This window comes from Meriones unguiculatus, chromosome 14 (assembly GCF_030254825.1).
Source record: "Meriones unguiculatus strain TT.TT164.6M chromosome 14, Bangor_MerUng_6.1, whole genome shotgun sequence".
NCBI lineage: Eukaryota > Metazoa > Chordata > Mammalia > Rodentia > Muridae > Meriones > Meriones unguiculatus.
This window is the reverse complement of record NC_083361.1, coordinates 70,374,580-70,390,217: the sequence shown is the minus strand read 5'-3', so window position 1 is coordinate 70,390,217 and position 15,638 is coordinate 70,374,580. Positions and strand designations below refer to the sequence as shown.

Genomic DNA, 15,638 nt, shown 5'->3' with positions numbered 1-15,638 from the left:
AGATGCCACGGTCCATGTCTGTGACCCTGATGCTGTGGAGGAAGTGCAGACGTGTGGATCCTGGGAAATCACTGGTCACCCAGTTGACCAGTCAGACGTCTCTGAGTTCAGTAAAAGACTGTCTCAAAAGAAGAGTGATAGTGGAAGATATCCAATGTCAAAATCTGGCACACACACACACACACACACACACACACACACACACGCACACACAGCATCTACACAGAGAAGGGGGTGTTGGAGGTTGGGCAAATAATAATAAATATTATATAGCCCAACACTTTTTTTTTATTTACTGCAACAGGGGAGAGAAAGAGAGAGAACAAAACATATATATGTATACATATATTCATAAACATATATAAATATATATAATTGTATTAATTAGAAATCTGAAATGAGTTTTGTGAACTAAACTCCAGGTTCACTGGGGCCAGTAATACTTCTGAAGACTCTATGGGAGAATCCACTCTTTGTCTCTCCCATCTTCTAGAAGTTTCCAGCATCTCTTAGTTCCTGGCTACATTACTCTTTCAGTTTCCATGGCGACGTCTTCTACTTCCTCTGCCTCTCCCTCACCAAGTTCCACTTATGAGAAGCTCTGGGAAAACCTCCCCAAGCTCAACATCCTTACTTGCACGGAGAATCACTGGCTTCTGGGAACTAGGGTGTAGACATGTTTGGGAGTCGTTATTCGGGCCTCCACACTTCCCAGAGGTGCCTACGCTTTAGTTAGACCCCGTGGCCCCTTCAATATCACAATAATCAAAACAGTAGAAGCTCAGAGGGGTGGAAGAGCAACTGTTGTCTTCAGTAGGAAAATAAGACTCCAAGGGAAGAGCCAAAGCAACAGCAAGCTTCCAGGGACCAGTTGGCAAGAAGGGAGGCCTTTCCTACTGCCTGAGTGGGAGGAGCCTTCAGCTTCACCAGGTCAAACCCTGTGTCTGTAACAATAACTCGCAACCAGCAACTGTAAGAGTCTCTGTATTCCATGATTTAATAAGGAGAATCTCATTTTCATCAATTAGCTGGAATACCGCATACTTCTTAAAGCTCAGACTCTCACATCCGTTAGTCTTCTACCAACTGCCTTGCAGCACACTTGGGAGACAAGGGGAGAGAGACTGAGGGACACCTTAAGCCCCATCCCAACCTTAAAATCATAACACTGATGGAAAACTTCATACAGGGCTCAAGTGCTCCCGGGGGAAATACCAGAGACAGCCCTGTCCACTTCTGCAAGACCCTCCCTTGAGAAGATAGCCCCTACACCTCGAGTAGTTTGCGACTGCCGGCCTCCGCTCATGTCTCTTGGGCGCCCCCTACAGCTCCATAGTAGAATATGCAGGCACACAGCTATCCTGGAACCTTGAATAAGCCCGGCAATACAGTTAATATTAATTACCCACATTCTTGCTTTCTTTCACTGTTTTCCACTTCGCGGTGCATCGCCTCGTGCAAACAACTCTGCGAGGTGGGCACTGTTGGAAGTCCTTCTCTGCAAGTGCAGAAATAGACGTGATGCACAGATGTGTGACCCAGTCATAGACAGAGCAGCGGGTGGCTCTATCCATCAGCGGGTGGCCTGGATGACTGAGGCTGCACCCATGAATCCTATCTTCTGTAGCACCCTTCTATGTGCGCTACCGTGAGGCATGGAAACAGCGCCACCACAGGCACACAGATATGGAAAACTCCAAAGAGGCCACTGAGTGATTCAAGCTGGGCCAATACACCCTTCGGGCAGCAGACTGAAAGCACACAGAGGTGGCAGAGAGGGTAGAGAGCAAAGGGAAATACTCTCCCTTGGAGGTTCAGCCCCATCTGACCAGGAAGGAACATCCCTTGTATCCTATTTCATATCCCTTGATGAGATGGAAAAGTAGTAAACCATCTTGCATTAACAAAAACAACACACCATGCTGTCCAGAAGAACCCTAAAGCATGCTCCCCCAAACCATAACTTTTGTAAAGACTTATTTTATTTTAAAGTATGTGTATTTCTGTATGCTTCTATGGGTTGGGTGTGTGCACATGACTGTAGTTTCCTGTGGAAGCCAGAAGAGGGTGTCAGATCCTCGGGAGATGGCTGTTACCCTGGCGCAGGGAACTGAACTCAATTCTCTGCAAGAGCTGCAAGAGCTCTCCACCTCTGAGCTTGTAACCTCCATCCTCTTAGCCTTTGTTCTAACAAAATATTTCCATTAAAATATGATTACAGAGGAGCACTGTAAACCGGGATGAAGGGGATGATGTCCCTCACTAATCAGTTGTGTTTGAGCCACAGAATTGATGGGGTACTGAAAAAGGCTTAGAGGCAGTAAATCCAAGAGAATACCGCAAGAGGCAAGGGCCCCTGTTTCATTTACCGGGAGTATAGATTTTCATCCAGGCCTGCATGCTTGTTTAACAAACTTAAGCCTTTAAGTACTAGGCTGTCTGCTAAGACCATGAGGGCGCACAGACCTCAGCCAGAAAGTGAAACCCTCAGGGAAGCGTTGTCTTGTTCTAAGTCACATAAGACCTTGCACGGGATTAGCAGCCACCCTCAGGACACGGCATTAGCCGAAGTGTTCCCTGCATTTTTAGGTCAGGGCCCACACACTTCTTGGCTGAATCCGGCTGCAAACATATTTGTCTTGATTTCACTTTGTTATGAAGCAGAGGGCTGGAGAAGAAATCTGGATACCGCAGCTATCTTGAAACATAAGTAGACCCAGCAATCCTGGGCTTGAGTTCCCGCTTAGCAATGACAAGCTGGTGTCAAGCAGAGACTGTTCTTAGTGGAAGGAAATCTAGTTTCCACCTCGTCACCCTCTCTGTCACTCCCTGTTGTCTCTTCTCCCCCTTGAGTTGGAGTGTTAAGAAGGTTGAGAAGCACTGGTCTAGAGAGAGGACTGCAGGATAGTAAGATGTGTTAACATGTGAGCCCAGAACACTTATTTAGTGGCTAAGCTAGTGTAGGAACCGGACTCCTCCTGGCCTCTAACCTCTCCTGGGCTCAGGCAGACAGCCACTCTGGTCAGAATAGGTAGGATCCACCCAAGCCCCAAGTCACCAGGGCTACACCGGTCCACGGTGGTGTTAACTCCCCCCTGGAGATCCAGGCCTTTGACTTACGGAGAAGCCAGCCACAGCAGCATCTGCGTAAGAGTCCCTGGAGCAGCGTTAGCACGGGTCCTACACCAGCTTACCTGGGCTAGAGTAATGTTCCTATGCAAAAAGACTCTCACCTCCAGCTCTATTACCTGCAGGAGACCAGACAGCGTAAGGAGCGTCCGTGTCAGCAGCCACCAGGATCCCGTCCAGAAGGCCATAGGGTCCAATATAGGAGTCTCCCTCACAGCCTACAAAAAAGAAAAAGAAACCGCCTAGTTTTCCAACCGGCTCTGGCTCCAGAGGCAGACTGTGAGCTAAGAAACCAGCCGAGCGGCAGGGACCCTGACGCCCAGGCAGTGTCTTGGAAACCTCTGTGTCGGCCCAGAATGGGGTTGCCTGCTGCGGGATGGAGGCAACGCGGGGCTCCCTTCAGGATGAGTCCACCAAGCCCGGGAGGGGGCAAAACTCCTACCTCCATCGCTGCCCCAGAAGTCGAAACGCCCCTGAGCCAGCCACCTCCCAGCCCGTTTGTCAGCACTAGGGTGTGGCTTCTGGCGTTTGTCCCCGGGAGCCAGCCCACAGCCAAGAGCCAGGGCACCTGCCAGCTTCGGCTGCTTGAGGCAAAAATGAGTCTAAAGCCAACTAAACTAGACCAGAGACGGAAGGAACCTGCCTAAGGTCACACAGCAAAACGGAGGCTCTAGGACTGGAACACAGATCGGATAGGTTCGAGGCGTTTCTTACCAGACAACCGAGCGCCCCGGCCTCCGAGAGAGGCGCAGTCCTTCAAAGCTCAGTCTCGTCAAGGTGAGGGGGAACTGAGCCCGGGAGGGCGACGGAGACCCCCACCCCCGCCCCAAGCTTATTCCTGTCAGTTTGCGGGGAACTGGGTTTGAGCGGAGACTGGAAAAGCCGAGGTCACACTCAACTCCCGCTTCGCCTCGCGGGCGCCTTGGCGGTGTCGGTGTCCGGGGGCGGGTCGGTGGCTTCTCTCCATCTGGAGAAAGCATTAAGGCCTGGCTTAATGCGATCCGCAAATGTGCTGCTGTTTCCGACCCGAGGCGAGGCGGCGACTCCGGGCCGAAAGGGAGGCGGCCGGGGCCGGCCCCCAGGACCGCGCGCCCCCCGCCGCTGGCTCACACCCTCGGAGCCCGCCACCCCCGCGCTCCTTCCCCCTGCGCGCGGCTCGCCCCGCTCCTCTGCGCCCCGGGCGCGCGAGCCCCGAGAGCCAGCCCTCCTCCGGACCTTCCAGGCCCTCCGAGCCGCGATCGCATGGAGAGGGAGAGTGCTCCTCGCTCGCAGAGGACCGGGGGCGGGGGATCTGCCCAACCCTCCTGGACCCGGCGGCGTGCTCGCCCGTCCTGCCCCCGGGCTATCTAAGCCCCCTCAGGGCCGTGCCACCCGCTTGTAAAAAGCCGGCGAGCAGCGCAGGACCCCTACGTGCCAGTGGCGTTGCCCAGACTCACCATCCTCGGAGAGACCTGGCCCCGGACGTTCTCGCACCCAACCCCGGCGCCCGCCGCAGCAGCCGCCGCCGCGCGGTTCGGTGCCGCGGGGCTGCGCGCTGAAGGATGGAGGCGGACGGGACACCTGGTGCGGAGCGCGGGAGCCCGACGGTCCCCGACGCCGGCCTCCAGCCCGTGCCGCCGCCGCAGTTAAATGGGGCTGGGACGCGGCCGCCCCGCCTGTCCCGCCCCTCCGGGCGCGCGGAGCGCAGCGCTGGCCCCGGCCCAGGGGCGGAGGGCGCGCGCCGCCACCTGTGCCGCCCGCCCGGCCGGCCGGCGAGTGCCAGCCGCGTCCCCGGAGCTCGTCCCGCCGAGCCCGCCCGGCGTCCTCAGCCCCCCCGGCCCAGGGGCCCGACGGGGACCCGAGGACGAGCGGGCCACGGGGACCCGCAGCAGCCGGGCGGCTCGGAGCGCGCCGGGCCGCCGCGGCCACGGCGAGACTCGGAGAGCTGGAACGCTTCTCCGCCCGCTTCCTGGAAGCCACTCCTCGCCCTGGGCCTGCAGCCAGGCCTGGTGCCAGGAGCCCCGGCTGCCGCCGCCGCCGCCGCCGCTGCCGGCAGCGAGAGGCGGCCGCCGCACCGCGGGCCCGCCAGGGCCAGGGCGAGGATGCCATCTCCTCCCTCCGCCACCGGCCGGCCCTGGGCGCGGCGTCTGCTGAGCCTTACCTCGCAGGGGGCTGTCCGGAGTCCCTGGGTCCTTCTGGGAGCCCAAGGCGCTTGACGGGCACCCATTCAACAGCCCCTGCGGTCCTGGAACTTTTAGCTGATGGGGATCGTGGGTGACCCAGCAGGAGCACCAAACCTGATGATACCTGGAGCTCCTGCTGTGAGGCAGGTTTGGGTGACCCCCAAACTCCAGACCTGTCAGAAAATAAATGCAGGACTAGGGCCTAGGCTTTGGAATGGAGGTGTCCCAGTCATGAATGGAAGCGGGGGGGGGGGGGGTGAGGGTGCCTTGGACGTTTCTGAAGGGAAGACTTGGAGGCCTTGGCTTCATCCCAGCAGTAAGAGACAAGGGCCAGGTTGTTCCTTTAAAGGTCTGCACCATTTAGCCTCCAGCCTTAGTTCCCTTGAGTGAAGCTGCTTTGCCAAGTTGTGAGTGTAGCCAGCCTTCCCAAGAGCAGCACTTCCTAGAATTATCTTAATTCCTCAAGGAATAACTCGCCCGTGGTGACCAGGGAGGCCAGGTGTGGAACTGGTACCCACACCTCTCCAGAGTCTGAAACGTTTGCATCCAAGGTTGTTCTCCTGCCTGCTGGGAGACTGGCTCGCTCCAGATTCTGTTACAGCATAGCCAAGAGCTCCCCCAGCCCGCTGCCCTCATCTCTTCTGACCTTCCCCAGTCAGGGGAACTCCTCTGGACAGGAAAAGGGCCTCAGGGCTGTCCCTCCGCTCCAGGGAGGAACATGGCTGGAATCTTACGGAAATGAGCAGGTGATGAGTGGGAAAAGATTCGGGAGGAACCCAGAAAGGAGGGCAGGGCTAGACCATGACTACCTCACCTCCTGTTCACCCTAGTTTAGCTCTGGACAATTAGGGATCCATGGGATTATCCTGGAACTGGTTCCCATGAGCCATTGGTCATGTTTTGACAGCTAGTTGGCACACTGCCTTATTTTGTAAACATTTTCCGTGTAAAAGCACCTTGTTCAACACAGGTTCATTTAGTCACACTGAGCTCAGTAGCACCTGTAACTCTCCCGACAAAGGACTGCTCTCTGGCTGTTCGCATGCACATCACAGCCTCTTGGTCCTCGGAGACACATAGACAACGCTGTGCTCAAGGGTTGCTTAAAACAATGAAATCAACAGCAAAATGTTCCAAAGAGGACTTCTAGGATAACGGTTTACAGAACAAGAGCTGAACAGATGCAGTAAAACAGAGCATTGCTTGTAGGGCCTCAGTAGAAGATGCGTACCAATTCACTCGGATTTTTCAATGGTCTTCAGATGTTCCGTGCATTGATTATGACAGGCAATGAATCACAAAGTAGGATATTACAGAGGAGAAGGATCCATGGTGCGTCTATCTAGGTCAGAGCATCAGTAGAGGACTGGCTGTTAACATTTCAGAACATTCCTAACACACCACATGGCAGCTTCAGTGAGAATGGCCATCACAGGGTCATAGGTGTGAATCCTGTGTCCCCAGTTCATGAACTGTCTGAGGATGAGGAGGCGTGACCACGTTGGAGAAAGTGTGTCCCCAGGAGTGGGTTTTGAGGTTTCAAAAACTCACAGAAACCCAGTCTCTCTCTCTCTCTTCTCTCTCTCTCGCTGATGTTCGATTATCAGGAGGTAAAGCTCTCAGCTGCAGCTCCAGCACCGTGCCTGCCTGCACTGCCATGCTCCTTGCCGTGATGATAACGGACCAGCCGGCTGACACCGCTAGCAAGCCCACAATTACATGCTTTCCTTTGTAAGAGCTGCCTTGGTCATGGTGTCTTTTCACAGCAATTAAACAGTACCGAGGACACACCAGAATCGATTCTGGGCATTTAATAGGTATTGCTAATCTAGCCACCAGGACAGCTTATTGGATGGATGTTGGTCAAGGGGATGGATGTGCTCAAGGGTAGGAAAGATTTCTTCTGGCTGACGGTTTCATAAGTATGAGTTTATTGTGGAAGGGCAGACAGGGTGAAACGGAGAGCAGTTCCCATCTTGGTGACCAGAAAGCAGAGAAAGGGAAAGGGACGCGAGACCTGCTAAATAGTCCTCAAAGTCACAGCCTCAGAACCTACCTCCTCCTCCTCCGGGTAGACCCCACTTCCCAGAGTTTCTTCCACCTACCAAGATAGCACCGTGGGTTGAGCAGCAAGCCCCTGGCGCGAGAGCCACGTTCAAACCGTAGCAGGCTAACGGTTTTTGTGTTCCTGTTTTACAAATGAGATGCCGGACGAGAAAGATGTAAGCACCATATGTTCTTAGCAACTAGACTGATTTCTCAAATCACTCGCCTTCTAAAACTAGCCTCAAAGCATCGTGGAATCAATTGGAAAACTCGCATGAATATGCAAGAAGAAATGGAGAATTCAAAGAACTATTGTGTTTGTGACTTGGCAGCTGCATCAAGCTCAGCTCCCCATGTGCGCAACAGAGGAAGGCCCCGAGGATGCCTCTGGAGTTGGGGACATTGCTGGGAATGTTTAAGTGGCTCTGTGCTTAGGCATTAGTGTCTCTACAGAACTTCCTGTCTCATTTTCCTTTAGGCGCTTTTGATTCCTGAGCCAGCCTCCAAGAAATACCTCACACTATAAACTGGGGCCAGAACAGAGTCCTTATTTCTTCAGGTTCCATCTAGAGTCAGGCTGTCCCTACAAAGAGCCAGCTGAGGGAGAAATCAGGAAAGGAAAGGCCACCCGTGCTTTTACGGAAGTTCTACTTCTCTGATCATTCTGGCACGTTGAGCCAGCTCATGTGGGTGGCTGAGGTGCTGTGAATTAGGATAGCAAAGGGTTTTAGAGGACAAACTCCACCAAGGCTGCCCATACCTCAGAGAAGTCCCAGTGCCGTGCTTAATCTTAGTGGTCGACTTGACTGGATTCATAAGCACCTAGGACTTTATAAAACGTAATATTTCCAGAGATGTTTAGATCCTGATGGGTCTGACCTAATGAAAGCATTAATCCCTTGATGGACTCGTAACACAAACACTCAGAACTGGGGTGTTGAAAGGTAGGGGGTAGACTACTTAGAGGAAAGGGTTACTGGGGGGGCTATCTTTGGAGGCTCTATCTTTCCCTGGGCCCTTCCCATCTACCCTTTTCTTTGTTTCCTGGCTGCTGTGGCATGGCGTGCTCTGTTTTTCCACACCCTTCCCAGCATGATGGAGTGACATCTCTGAGACTACGTGTCAGAATAGTCTTGTCCCTAATATCTGGTCACAGCTACATAAAGGGAACTAAGTGTAGGATCTCTGGCATGACCACTCACTGGCACTCTTTTACTCTGCCCAAGGGCAGACGGTGCCTTCCCTCAGATGCTGCTCTTCCCTCTCAGCCTTTACATCCTCCCATGATGCCTGACCCTGCTATGTCAGGGACAGGGTCAGGGGGAGACTGGAGAGCTTAGGGAACCCTGGGAGAGTCTGGATGACTCTGGATGACCTGATCCATCACTGAGTTCTAGATCAGCCCCTCTTCCCCTTTCTCCTAGACTCTTCCCTTGAGAAGTCACCCTACCTTAGGATACATGCTGACTCCCCTGAGAGAGAGCTGGGCAATCAAGTTCTGTTCACGGCTTAGATGCCCCTCCTTAGCTTCCTGGCCTCTGCCACCTGTCCCGGGGTCTGCTTCTGCCAGCAGGAATGCCCTACATCCCTGCTGCTTCTATCTGGGAAGGTGATGAAATCTTTAGGAGCTGCATCTCACTGGAGGTGGGCAGGTTCGTACCATCACCACGCTTCCCATGCTTGCTTTGCTTCCTGCCTGCCGACGGACTGCTCCTCCCCCCACACCAGGCCTTCCCAGCCACTATAGGGTCTATTCCGCTGGAACTGTAAGCCAAAACGAACTCTTTCTAAGTTGTTTTGGTTATGGCGTTTCATCACAGCAACAGAAAAGGAACTGATACAGTTCCAATGAGGCGGCCACTGTGCCAAGCAGAGGTAAAACCTGGGTTTACCTGGAGATCTCCAGATGCTCAACACACCAGAATCTTGGGTCATTTGCCAAGGAATGCTTGTAAACAGGAAATGGAAGCTGATAGAGTGGAGAGATCACAAACAGCAGAGATCTAAGCCGTTTAAAACTGAAGCCCCACACCGGACCTGGAGCTGTAACATCTGATAAGTTGCCTGCTGTGTGTGGGGCTTGCTCCGGTCTTTCCTTTTAGAATAGGAATTTGCACTCTGTGCCGCTGTATGTTGGAAGCTTGTAACGTCTTTTTTACAGGGGGTCACAGTTAAGAGATTTCCTCAAGTCTCAGAAGACACTTTGGACCTTGGAACTGTGTTGAGATTATTAAAGACCAATGGAACCTTTGAAGTTACATTAAATGTATTTTGCATCATGAAACTGTCATGAGCCTATGGGGGCCGAGGGGCTGAATGTGGTGATTTCACTGAGAAGCATCCCCCATGGGCTCACATGTCTAGACACTTGGTCCCTGGTTGGTGGCGCTGTTTGGGGTGTTGTGGAACTTTTAGGAGATACAGCCTTGGTAGAGGAAGTGTAGCATCGGGACTGCTTCCTGTGTGTATGCAAAAACAAACAAACAAACAAACAAACCCAGCCAGAGTTCTGTGACCATGCTCTGCCTTCCCCGCCATTTCGGATTCTCCCTCGGGAACAGTAGGCTGGAATAAACCCATTCTCCCTTAAGTTGCTTTGGGTAACGGGGTTTAGCACAGCAGTAGCAAAGTTCAGCTTGATGAGGGGCTCTGCAGGCTTTGGCACACCCTTATCCTTGGTTTTACAACCTCATGGGGGACCCTCCTGGGTCTTAAAGGCACTAAGTCCACAATTCTGAGTCAGGAGCTTAGGACTTTGGACTGCTAAAGCATAGGAGGTATGACATCACCAGAACCTCTGTCAAGAAAGTGAGGGAGAGGATGGGTAGTCCACCTAGACAGTTCCAAATCTTCAAGGTAGGACAAGAAAGGCTAGAGCCCCATAACATCCTGTGAAGGATGAAACTAGATTTAGTAGCCCTTCCGAGACCAGCAGATTCTGCAAGCCACACTCCCAAAGGCTGAGTCCTGCTGGCCCCTGGGGGCGAAGAAGGTGCTGGCCTGGCTCAGGGGTGGATGCACCTCACGCTTTGAAAATCCTATACAGGTATACAGCACAGGTCCTCAGAGACTCTGCGGCTGTTAAAATGCCTTCTTTTTTTTTTTTTTTTTTTTTTTTTTTCTTGAGGCGGGGTAACAAGATCTGGTATTTGTACTTAAACTTTTTCCACTCCCCTGGAAACACACACACACACACAACTCTATTAGTCCCAATCTGAATTAGTTACTGCCTAGGTGTTTATAGTTTTCTGTTCTTTCATTTCTTGGCATATTTAGCCACTGTATCTCATTTGCTTCTGCAAGACATGCATGGCTATTGTGTTTCCAAGTCCTTGAAGAAGTCTAAGAGGTAAGTGTGGTAGTGACTGGATTCTCACTTCCAAAGCTGAGCAGATGCAGAATCTGGGGCTGAAAGAAACTGGCTCTTCACCCTCATCCACACGATTTCTGTCGGAATCTGTGTAAAGAATGTTTAATTGGCTAACAAAGTCCTCTCGAAATTAATGTGCTCGGCAAAACTTAATACATAGAAATGTTTTTATTGAACTTATTTTGGAAAAAAAATAAGATCTTTCAGCTATTCCTTTGCAGCGCTTCCAATGCAAATATTGCCTCACTGAGTGAGCGAGGAGCATGAAGGGGCATGTACTGGAGTGGGTGAGCAGAAGGTCCTGGTCCTGTCCCCGTGCACAGCCGGCGAAAGGAAACATAGCATCAGGAAAGATGCTTTTGCACAGCCGGCGAAAGGAAACATAGCATCAGGAAAGATGCTTTCGTTTATGACTCTTCATGATATGAAAAAGAATAACCATCAAGTGTTCCGTAGTGTAGGGCGTTGGAGAACTGTTACTGTCCATTACTCTAGCCATTTGGAAAATGCAAATCAAAGCAACTTTGAGATTCACCCTTCAGAATGGCAAAGACCTACAAAACAACCAACATCAAATACCAGATGGGGTGGGGGTGGGGAGAGGGAGCACTCAACTGCTGAGGTGTTGTGAGCTCTCCAGATAACTCTGAAAGTCACTATTTTAAAAATCCACCATATGACCCAGCTAAACCACTCCTTGGCATGTACCCAAAAGACTCGAGATCCACTTCACAGATACCTGCTCAGCCATATCCATTGTTGCTCACGATAGCTAGGAAATGAAAACAACCTAAACGCCCGTCAGCAGATAAGTGGGTAATAAAAACGTGGTCCGTGCACACACTCTGGAATACTATTCAGCCGTAAAGAAAAATGAAATCATGAACTTTTCAAGTAAGCAGATGGAACTAGAAAAGAGAATACTGAGTAAGGTAACCCAGACCCAGGAAGACAAATGGCACATGTTCTTTCTCATCTGAGGTTCTTCAATTCTCCCAGATGTGAGACACCCCTCAGAGTAACTGCGAAACCCAGAGAGTAAGAAGGGACCATTGGTAGGAAGCAATAGAGAAGGGAATCTCAAAAACAAACAGTTTGAAGGAGGGGAATGGATAAAACATGGAAGGATTTAACTAGGGAAGTAGGAAACTGATACAGGGAGGGAAAGGAAAAGGTGAAATAACAGCAAGGATATCTTTAAAAGTCCTAAGTATTATCTATCTACTATAATAAATATAAGTCTGTGAACTTGTAAACTTGTAAAATAGAGTTTAAATTTAAAAAAAAAAATTTGTCTGGGCTGACAATGCTCCCCACAAGCCTTCTTTTGGCTTTTTGGTTAGGACTATCAAAGAGACTCCCCAAAATAGGCTATTGCTGTTGCTGGCCTCCTAGGCAGGATGAAGGTAAGTCACTATTGCTGAAGACACAGACTCTGGAGAGTTAATACGAGATCTGACCTGAAATCCTCCTCCCTGAGAACAAGCTTTCATGGAAGCAGATGGTGTCGTGTAAGCCTCCGAAGGAGGGAAGCTATTAGCAGTCCAACCCAGCTATGGCTCTGGTGCCTAAAAACTAAAACAGTGACCAGCCTGGCACAATATCCCTGTGGGCAGAGCAGTGGCACACCTACCTTCGTGGTAACCAACAGCGCTCTAGTTGGACTTCGGGTCTGCTCAACAAGAAAAAAAATCATGTCTGATACTGGAAACTAGCCAACTCTCCAGAGTTAGAGAAAGCACGGACTTTGAAGGAGAGCCTATAATCACCACCCTACTAAGCCAGCAGAATTCCTAACTACATCATAAGTAACTACCTTTATACTCATATCTAAGTATTGGTCTCACGCTTCATTAAAGAAACGACTCCTGGAACAAAGACACAGGAAAAACCACAATCAATCAGAATGGAGAGAACAAGTGACTGACCACGTGGTGCTCAGCCCCAGTTCACATGTCTACAAACAACTCTTTCACTAAGGCTCGGGACCATGGCAGGAGGAGGAGTGGAGAGGTTGTAAGAGCCAGAGAAATAGGATGTTTGCTGTGAGATTTTTGTCTCCTAGAAATAAATGTCAGAGAAGCTACACCCATGCAGCCTCATTAACATGGCCACCTAAACGAGACCTGAGCACGAACAGTACCAGCAGATGCTATGCTGGTAACAGATTACCACCAGTGCTAATGTGGAAAGGGAAGTCTCAGGGCCCTCAGCCCTAGATTAGGAACTATAGGCAACCATGGGATGCTGACAGTGGGAGAGTGGGAGAAATAGTCTTCCGTAGGGAAGAACCCTAAATTGGTTATCTAAACCATATACATACAAGTAATACTATACAGACTGAGCAGATTGTATTTTTAACAAGAACCAAATTTTTGGTGCTCAGCAGTTGAGTTGAGAAAAAAAAATGGACTAATTTTTTATAGCAAAACATGGCTCTTGCAAAAGGGTCTGAGTTCACAACCGCCTGTAACTCCAGCTTGAAGTGATCCAGTGTCCTCTTCTGTGCTGTGAGCCTGCCTGCATTCACAACAAACATATATCCTCATGCAGACACGCACATGCACGCATAGTTTAAAAAAACAACAACAAATCTTTTCTAAAAAACTTATTCATCTTTGCAAGCTTGAAGTTAATTATATGATACATGGAGTTAATAATATGTATATTGTGGAACACCTAGAAATTGCTATCCTGATAAATAGGTATGGGTAGGTGGGGATCGGACAGTATTCACCCCCTTCAAGTTGCATGACTTTAACGATCCCCCCATACATTCATGTCACCAACAGAATCTCCCGGCTTGGTTGTCCTCCTTATTCTAGATCCAGGGTCATTGCCAAAGCCGAGCTGTCCCAAGCAAAGTTTTTATCTCCGTCACCCCTTCTCACTCGGCACTCTCCTTTTCTCCTTTGTACCCCACATCAGCGAACGATAGGGCATCGCCTTTGTCACCAAGCCTTCAGTTACCTCCTCAACAGCACATTCTGAAGCAGGGCTTCTCACACTTTCTCTACTGAGACCCCTTTTGACGGAGAAATGCTTCAGTAACCCTTCGGTATCCAGGCATATAAAATAGGTACATAAATCAAAAGCGTATCCAAAAAAATCATAAATCTGTCTTAACAGTTCTTCGGCACATTAAAACTACACTATTTGCTTGATGAAAATATATTTGCATACTAATGAGATGGACATATTTCTTCACGTTAACATGGCTAAAAGTTTGATATTGCCAGACACTGAGCATCTTCAACATTTGCAGTTGGTTGGTATTTTGATTTCAGAATCATCAATGCTGAGAAAATTTGCAAACGTATGTAATATAAAACGGCAGAACTACCTAGGGGCTTGTGTTTCTGCGTCCAGGAGGCCTGGATGTTGCTGGGCCAGAAGTGAGTACTTCTCCGTTTGGAAGGTCTGAGCACAGTCAGGCAGCAAGGGCCTGGCCTGACTCGGCTCGGTTGTGCGGCTGCTACTGCAAGAGCCAGCAGCAAGAGCTCAGAGCTCCAAAGCCGAGCCAGGCAGCGACAGGACTCCTAAATCTGGGGAGCTCTTGCTGCTCTGGAGACAGCCAGCAGCTCCATCCTGCAAAGGGGCACGGTGGGCAGGTGGGGTGGCACTAAAGATGGCGGCGGCGAGCCTCGCTGAGGGTGAACAGCAGAGCTTGCGGCAGGGGCCAGAATCCAGGGGTCCAGCAGTGAATTCCTCAGGGAAGGGGGAAGCCCTTCTTTCCCCCAGTGTTACAGCTCAGCTCAGGTGATCTTCGGTTAAACAGATGGTGCTCGCTGCTTTATTGCACGTGAAACCGGGACTTTTAAACCTTGGCAGGGGGCGGGGTATCGAGGATGAAGGCGTCTCATTGGCTGGGACTTAGGACAGTGCCAATGCTCTGTTTACAGGGGGCAAGATAACGCAGGTGGCAAGCGCGTGGCTGACCACCTGTAGCCACCTGGGGGTTGTGTCACGTGCTTCTGAGGCAGGCACGGAAACGGGAGAGAGCTTTGCCCCACACCTTCCGTTCCCCGGATGAGATTTCAAATCTCAAGCTTGAGAGCTGCAGGGTTTGAGCATGCTCCATCTTGGAGTTCCGTGCCAATCCCTCTGGGGGCGCCGTCCAGGAGTTCCGCTGGGACGCTTCAAAAATTGCTGAAGTTTTTGTCCTAATCTCAAGCAAAAATTCATTGATTTTTTTTTCTTTTTTTAATGAAACTTAGGTCAGGACCTGAAACAGCAGTTTTAAGAATCAAGCCCGGTAACACAATACAAGCCAGAGACGGGCTAGTTTGCTGTGTACGTGGCTGAGGAATGGCGCTGGGAAAACGTTAGAAGTGTTCGCGTTCTGTAATTAAACCACCGTGTCTCTAGGAAAGCGGAAATCTCTGTACGTAGAGCAGAAGCACTGCAAGTCGGAGCAAAGGCACTCTCCAGTCTGAGCCGAGGTGCTGCAGGGAGCGTTCAACAGGTGCGTGGTGTGATGAAATCGACAGCAGGAAGTGCGGGTATCACGTGTCCGCACCCGAGGCCACGATGAAGGATGCCACACAGGCAGGCAGCTCCAGAAACCGTTCGTTGTGCGGTTGACTTTAAACATGCTTAGCCGTTGCGTATTCAAAAAACTGCAGCCAAACTTTCTACCTACGATTACATGACTCCCACAGGTCAGGAATCACTCACCCCATCTTAGCAACTCCACCCCATCCCAAGTCTCTTTTCTTCTGTCCCCACTGTATGCTGCGCTAAGCTAGGCCATCATGAGCTCTTGCTTATGTTGCTAAGCCGATAGCCACAGCAATCGCACCCAAGAGCCAATCATGTGCCATTATTCTGCCAGACGTTAAGCAACGCATTGTTCCCAGTGTAAAATCCGAAAGCCCATCTGACTTGTGTGTTTTAATTCTCCACCTGTGTCTATGCCTTTTCCTCTGGCA

The 15,638-nt window shown here is 50.7% G+C and overlaps 1 protein-coding gene across 2 annotated transcripts in view; it reads right to left on the bottom strand.

Moving 5' to 3' along the window:
* Positions 1-4,741, bottom strand: part of Adamtsl3 (ADAMTS like 3) — a 276,853-nt gene extending 272,112 nt beyond the window's left edge. Inside the window, exons 1-2 of one of the 2 annotated variants that reach the window (XM_060367463.1) lie at positions 4,566-4,741; positions 3,234-3,347 (exon numbers count right to left, since the gene is read on the bottom strand). In XM_060367463.1, the coding sequence (XP_060223446.1) occupies positions 3,234-3,347; positions 4,566-4,568 (117 nt within the window). In that variant the 5' untranslated portion in view covers positions 4,569-4,741. The remainder of the gene's footprint in view (positions 1-3,233; positions 3,348-4,565) is intronic. The other variant, XM_060367462.1, reaches the window with a different exon arrangement.
* Positions 4,742-15,638: the final 10,897 nt, after the last annotated feature.